Below are 7,472 nucleotides of genomic sequence, written 5' to 3'. Positions count from 1 at the left end.
CCTGGAAACTTCTCACCCCGGCCGGCAGCTGAAGGCTGTCTCGGCTCGTTCCGGCTGCAGGGTGCTTGGTGACACGCTGTCTGAGTTTACCTGTGCGAATCGAGGCTCCCCCACAAAGCCCGGAACATAAATCACAGCTCAAAGACTCTGTGGGTTTTCTACAGCTTTTTTTTTTTTTTCAAAAGGAGAAACTAACCTGCACTGTCGCTGCCAGGTTTCAAAGATCAGGCAAATAACGCAAGCACCAAAAAAATCAGAGGTGAAAACAGCGTATTTTTGAAATCATTTATTGACTTTACCACACAGAAAAAAGTACAAAGAAATATAAAAATTCTGATCCTTCAAAGCAAGGTGCGTTGCACTGCAGCAGAAAACAAACCATTTGCTGATTCAACCTGGCAAGGCAGCCGGCCTAACAGGAACATTTGGCAAAAATTACGTACCGACAGATACCATCCATTGGAAAACGTCTTGTGTCCAAAGGGAAAAGGTTTCACGCACCTTGACCAGTTTGAAACACATTGCATAAACTCAAATCCCATTTTAAAATTAAACAAAACCAGAAATCAACAGAAGTCATTCCCAGAGGTTTCACGCCGTTGCGTTACGGAGGCTGCTGCCAGGAGCAGGGCACCTGGGAGCTGCTGGGTAGGAGGAGGCTGAGCTGCGAGCCCCCCACCGCCACGTGAGCTCTGCCGGCCAAGGCTCCTGCCCTCGGTGCTGGCTCGGCCTCTCGGCGCCTTCCTGCTTTGCTGGAGCCACCAAGCAAGGTGACAGCTCCGGCAGAGACGTGAGGTTTGATCTCAGCAACCTGGTAAAAAGCTCGTGCTGCTCTGCTCGGCACAACCTGGCAGTGGAACAGCGATCGGGACACTTGAGGTCCTGCTATCAGAAGCTTCAGCTTGCTATCAACAGCCCAGTGCTCTCAGCAGGGTGGGATTTCCACCAGAACTTGGAGTGAGAGAGGACTGAAAGACATCTGAAAAAACTCGTGGGATATAAAAGCAAGCAGGTTGTAAAAAAGCCTTTGTAAACTATTCTTCAATGTTTGTTTTTTTAAAAAAAAAACAAAAACAGGACAAAGCAGGAGCACAGCACAAACTCTAAGACTTCAGGAAGGAGCAGCTCAGATGCACGTGGTATTTCACGTCTTAGCAGAGAGTTTCCCCCCACTAGCAGCAGACAGCAGCCCCCAGCTCCCACCCCGCAGCCTGTCCATACACCGGCCACCCGACAGCGCGCCTGACTTTGCAGTCATCATCAGAAACAGCGACGCCTTGTTGCGCGAGCTCCCCCCCCTCCCAGACAGAGCATTTCCCTCCAGGGTTATGTTCCCAGACTTGTTTTCCTTTCTCTTCCCCCCACCTCACGCTCCCGCTCACCAAAATAGCCTCTACGAGTACTTTTAGCATCAGAAGTTTACTACAAAAACCTTGGGAGCTATTTAAAGTCAAGAGGGACCCTCTCCCACTCGCCCTTTGTGCTGACAGCTAGGAAAAAAAAAAAAAAAAGAAAAAAAAAGGATTTTTCTCTTAAGTGGGTCAAGCTGTGCACATAGCCCCCAGATCCCCTCTTACAAGAGGAATGAGCCACAACAGAATACAGCTGCAGCTTTCATCTCCAGGCAAGGAAACTGGGCCCCTGTCAGGGTGACTATCTTTAGCGACCGCAGGCAGATCACCAATCGTCCGCAACCTCGGGAGGCTGCAGGAGGGCAGGCCTCGCGCCACGAGGCGCTCCTGTGGCCAGCGGAAGGGAAATCAGCCCCCGAGCTTGGCAGCTCAAATGGGGACAGGATTCTTCCTGTGCAGTCAGCCAGCAAGGGGATGACTCACCTACGGTCGGCAAGAGCTTTGGGCGTGGAAGCTTACCCGTGTGAAGAGCTCTGGATGCGTCATGCCGTTCTTTTTCCTGCCCACATCGGGGAAAAAAGCACAAAATAACAAGCTGGGCAGGCACTTTGCGCGGTCTCCCAAAATGCCCTGTCTCAAACAAACATCTTTGGAGTAGAGCTACCAAAATAAGAACAGCGTCACAGCTCTAACTCAGCAATCAACATGTTTTGCAGCCTGAAATACAACCGGTACGTCCCCGGCCCTGGTTTAAGTGCTCCACAGTGATACCGAGGCAATCAGTGCCAAGCAGCTGGCCGTGTGTACATTCAGAGACACAAAACCTCTCACAGCAGGGGCTGGCAGAGGTGTGTGAGCAGCCACGATCCCTCCCACGGGCAGGGCACCTGGCTCAGGAGATGCCTCCACGCAGGAGCCATGTGGAGGCAGCGCGCCCCGCCGCGGGCTGCGACGGCTTTGGAGGTGGTGCTGTGAGCCACGAGGCACCCACGGATGAGCAGTCCCAGGATCAGCAGCTTCCTCACCCCTCAGTGAGCCACACTTCTTCAGCAGGAACTGATCCAAGGACTTGGGATCAACACGGAGGCTCGCTCAGCGCCGCAGAGAAGAGCGTTGAACGCTCACGGGCCTCAGCGCCGCGTTTCTGAGGAAGGGGGCTGAAGGACTGAGGTTTCTCTCACCCCAAATGCTGCTGGATTACCGCACACTCCGCATTACCACACAACGACATCCTACAGCAGGGAGGAAATCAGCCTCTCAGGTCTGCCATAACTTCACTGCAGCGATTAGGCGCGGGGCTCTGTAAGCCTGAGTGGCCCCTTCACAGCATCCAACTGAATGTCATCAGTGCAAGCACCCCAGCCACGGGGACTGCGAGGGAACGACCCGTGTGGAGGAAGTTTAAGCTACGGCCAAAGGGCCAGGGACAGCCCCGGCACCTCCCAAGATGCGCGTTACAGGGAGAACCTAGGTGTCAGACTGACATTGTCTTCATCACAGAGAGAAAGAAAGCAGGAAAATCAGATCAGGGTCCTTGGCGGATAATTTCCAAGCTAGTGCAATCAGCCTCGCTCCGAACCTGAGCATCCAAATAGAAAGGACAGAGGAAGAGATCTCTGTGCTGGTTCCGAAGGCAGCTCTATGACTCAGAGGAGACAACCACATGGCTCATTTCGCAGGCAGACTTTTTTCAAGAGCAGACGTAGGTACAGTAGATGGCCAATTCCACTTCATTTGGACGCAGGAGTTCTGCCAGGTGCTGGGAGCTGGCTTTTTGCGGGCCACAGACACCCAGGCAGAAAAGCAGCTCACCTTCAGGCAGCTGAGAAACGCGTTTTAGGGAAGTGAGAAGTTTAACATTACCAAGGTGCAGGTGCAGAACTAGAAGCATTTCTCCTTCCTGTCCTCTGAAGTCCAAAGACGACAGCAAAGCTACGATTCAGAGTGCTACAGCAGGGCAGTCGGTGGGGTCCCAGGATTCCATCGCCGGGCATCCTTGTTCCATTCAACACCTGAGGAGGAATCTAGATCTGGAAAGGCAAAAGGAGAGGTTTAAGCAATGACCCTGACGGAGCACCAGGGCTTCAGAGGGCCGAGCCTCTCTGAGGAACTTTCAAACAAAAGCCGAGCCCTTTCCAACTGCCCGGCCACCCGACTGCGCCCCAGGGGCAAGTCAGGAAATTCCTGGCAGGGGAAACAACTTCCCCAAACGTTGGTGAGGTGAAATGGGGAGGTTTGGGCTGGCAAACCAAGCGGCCCTTACCTTCTGATCCAGTCTCTGGTAATCGCCAGATTTGGGCCGTCGACCGCTTTTCGATCTTTTCCCTTCCAGAGCAAAAGCGATGATCTTTGTAGAGAGAGAGAGGCAGGGACAACGGGGGCAGGTCAGTAACAGCCACAGACACTTTTTCTCAATTCAAACAGAGCCAAGGACAAGCTCCACTTGCCTCCTTCTACAGGCCACATGTCATTTGAAAAAGCACTCGAAATAAACAAGTGTCATAATTTAGAAGCAGCTAAGATTGAAAGCAGGCAACAAGGAGATCTGCCTAACGTGCAGAAAAAAAGTAAGAAGCTGTTCTCCTTTTCCCCACCTCAAAAATAGCTCTGCAGGAGGGAAAAAGCAGCAGACAACAGCTCTGTCCTCTGAGCTGCGGCCCTCTGTGTGCTGCTATTTAAAGACAAGTCTTTTGCAACCTGCTACACAGAAAACTCCTCGTCAGTGAGAAGCACGGGGTAACTTCACACGTTGTTTCCTTTCCTCCTCTCCCAGCTCCATTTCTCGGAGCTCAAAATAACTGCCAGAGCTGGGGCCACCCGATTTCCATGGAGACCCACCCTCCTTGTCACAACACCCAAATTCATCCCCGAAACACGCCCCAACACCCCTCTGCTCATCCCACAGCTGCCGACGCCGGGGCTCAGATCAACGCTAACCCACACCACTCAGCGAAGGGGAGGCTTCGGCAGGAAACCAAAGACAAAAACCAAACCAGAGCAGCAGAGGGGAAAGAGCTGCAGCCGAGCACGTCCCAGACAGTCTGGCAGGAAGCTCCCAGCCCAGCAGGTGCGGTGTGGGCGAGGAGCAGAGCCACTCACCTTGCGCTTGTTGTGGTAGGCGACGTACAGGGCAGCGACAACGATGGCCGTGGTCACCAGATAGGCAAAGAAGTGGCTGTTCTCCGACTGCTCCCTGGGAGCAGTAGGGTTGCTCTTCTCCCTCTCCTTACTAACCGAGGAGCCCCCGTTGCCGTTCCCATCCCCATCCCCCTCCTCTTGGAGCTCCTCGCTGTCTGGAGAGCCTTCATTGCCAGGAAGGGGTACAGACTGTGACGATGGGTTTTTCTCTCTCTGTGAGTCTGTCTGAGCGCCCTGGCTGCTGCCTTGCTTGTTGGTGTCGCTGCTTTCCTGCCTGTTGGTGTCCTGCTGGCCTCCATTTTCCTTCATCTTTCTCTCTTCCTCAGTCTTACCATTTTGCTGCCTGCTGCTGTCTTGCCCATTTTTGCTGTTTTCCTGCTTGTTGTTGCCTTGCTGCTGGTCGTTGTTTTCCCGCTGGCCGTTGTTTTCCTGCCTGCTGCTGTCTTGCTCATGGTCCTTCTTTTTCTGCTCGTCATCTTGCTGCTGGTCCTTGTCTTGCTGCTTGTTTCTTTCTTCCTGGTGGTCACCATTTTGCTGCCCATCACTGTTTCCCTGCCTGTTGCTGTCTCGCTGCTGGTCATTGTTGTTGTTTCCCTGCTGGTCATTGTTGTTTCCCTGCCTGTTGTTGTCTTGCTGTTGGTCATTGTTGTTGTTTCCCTGCCTGTTGTTGTCTTGCTGTTGGTCATTGTTGTTGTTTCCCTGCCTGTTGTTGTCTTGCTGTTGGTCATTGTTGTTGTTTCCCTGCCTGTTGTTGTCTTGCTGTTGGTCATTGTTGTTGTTTCCCTGCCTGTTGTTGTCTTGCTGTTGGTCATTGTTGTTGTTTCCCTGCCTGTTGCTCTCTTGCTGTTGGTCATTGTTGTCGTCTCCCTGGCTGTTGGTGTCATGCTGCTGTTTGTCGTCGTTGTTTCCCTGCCTGTTGTTGTCATGCTGTTGGTCGTTATTGTTTCCCTGTCCGTTGTTCTCTTGCTGCTGGTTGTCGTTGTTGTTTCCCTGCCCGTTGCTGTCATGCTGTTGGTCGTTGCTTTTCTGCTTGTTGTTGCCCTGCTCAGTGCTGTTTTTTTCCCCCTTGCTGCCATTACCATCACTGCCACCACCCGTCTGGGTTTCCTTCTCTTTCTTGGCGTCGCTGTCACCATTTTGCTGGTTTTCGCTTTCTTTTTTATCTTTGTCCTTGCGAGTGTTGCTGTCGGCACCGTTCTGGGCTTGCCCACCAGCGTTGTTGCCATGCTGCATGTGATCTTGGTCACTGGGGCTGCTGCTGCCCTGGTTCTTGGTGCTGCTGTTCTCTGGCTGTCCGTTACTGCCTCCGTCACTCGGGGGATCGCTCTGCTCCCGTTTTACCTTCCTGCTGTGCGCTGCCAACGACTCGAAGCTCTCCCCCCACGCTGGGTTCCCGCCGGGCCGCTGAGGGGCACGGGGCAGCGACCCCTCAGCGAGCGCGGAGGTGCTGCGGGCCCCGGGGAGCTCCGCGCCCAGCCACGCACCTGCAACAAGCACACAGCCCGCCGTCAGCGCCCGCAGCCACCGCAAAACCCGCCCGTGAGGCAGCCCCGGCCCGGGGGACGGAGCGGGGAGGCCCCAAGGGCCCAACCCGGGCCGGGCGCCACCGAGACCCCGTCCGCAGCCCCCCGCGGGGCGAAAAGCCGAGAGCCTGCGCGTACCCCAGCCCCCCACAGGACCCCCCCCGAGCCTCCCGGCCCGGCCCCGGCCGCCCCCGCTCACCCCCGGCCCCGGCGCCGAGCAGCAGCAGCAGCAGCAGCCGCAGCGCCATGGCAGCCCCGCTCCGAGCACCCGGCCCGCTTCCGCTTCCGGCCAGGCGGCGCCGCTTCCGGGGGGAGATCTCGCGAGAGGGAGGGCGGGGGGGAGGCGGGAGGGAGAGTCAAGAGCCGCGCGCGGGGAGGGGCGGGGCGGGGCTTGGTGTGGAGAGGGGCGGGGTTTGGATAGATGGGCGTGGTCTGTGGGCGGGGCTAATGGTAAGGGGGAGTGGTTTGTGATGTGTGGGCGTGGCTTGTTGCCTAGGGAGCAGTGGGCGTGGCTTTGTGCGGTGGGGGCGTGGCTCTGTCGGAGTGGGCGGGGCTTATCAGCCCGCGGGCCGCAGCCCGGGCCGGAAGCGGCGTTTTGGGGCCAAAGCAGCCGGTTTTGGGGCTGGTTCCCACCGGTTTTTGGGCTGCTCCCGGGCCCCGTGCAGCTCCCGGGGAATGGTGGCCACGTTGCGCTGCGCCTCCCTCCTCCGTTTCAGTATTTCTCCTGCTCGCTGCGCCCCCCCTCCAGGCACTCCTCATTTCCGAGGATATTGCCCCAAATCAGGGACGGGTCCGTGGCCAAGCCCCTCGGTGCCGTCAGCCCCCAGTGCCATGGTCCTGCTGCCATTGCCCACCACCTTCCAGCCCTGTGTTGCCTCGGCCATCCCGGGGCGCTCCGGGGTTGTCTCCTGCTGTGCGCTGACATTTTGGGGCTTTTTGGGGGGATTTGGGTAAAATAAAGAGTTCCAAATGATCTTGGGTCTTCCGTGTGTTCCTTGCTGCTACCCGGCGAGCTCAGCTGTCCCGGTGTCCGCTCGGTGTCCCTGGAGCCATCTCATCCCTAAGGCACCCTCCTGCGGTGCTGCTGAACCTTTGAGGACCGGCGACAAGTCTCCAGAAGGAACTGCCACAAATTCCTCAGCCTCCCCCATTTAACCCAAAAATACAGAAAAAACAACACAGCAGCATCCAACACGCGAAGCCAGCGAGTCCTGCGCAGCGCTAACGCTTTGGGGAATAATCCCGACTTGGCCTCGGAGCGTGATGGATGATGTGGTTGATTTTTCTTTCTTTCTTTTTCTTTTTCTTTTTTTTTTTCAGCCCACTATTCAATTCAACGCATTCCAATAATCCTCACGGCTCGGTTCTGCCCATGCCTGCCTTTCTAAGGAGACAGAAGAACAGTTGGCCCAATGCTTTTGTTGAGATTTAAAACAGACGAGCGAGGCCATTTCGCATG

General features: G+C 55.7%; 1 protein-coding gene across 1 annotated transcript; it reads right to left on the bottom strand.

Moving 5' to 3' along the window:
• Positions 1-271: 271 nt before the first annotated feature.
• On the bottom strand, positions 272-6,348 carry TGOLN2 (trans-golgi network protein 2). Its single transcript, XM_038171856.2, has 4 exons — positions 6,213-6,348; positions 4,452-5,974; positions 3,616-3,699; positions 272-3,382 (listed from the first exon to the last, which is right to left on the bottom strand). Exons 1-4 carry the CDS (start codon positions 6,259-6,261, stop codon positions 3,377-3,379), a joined length of 1,662 nt encoding a protein of 553 aa, XP_038027784.2. The 5' UTR covers positions 6,262-6,348; the 3' UTR covers positions 272-3,376.
• Between the last annotated feature and the right edge of the window lie 1,124 nt (positions 6,349-7,472).

Source organism: Anas platyrhynchos, chromosome 23, assembly GCF_047663525.1.
Source record: "Anas platyrhynchos isolate ZD024472 breed Pekin duck chromosome 23, IASCAAS_PekinDuck_T2T, whole genome shotgun sequence".
Classification (NCBI taxonomy): Eukaryota; Metazoa; Chordata; class Aves; order Anseriformes; family Anatidae; genus Anas; species Anas platyrhynchos.
The sequence above is the reverse complement of the archived record's forward strand: the minus strand, read 5'-3'. Positions and strand labels throughout refer to the sequence as shown.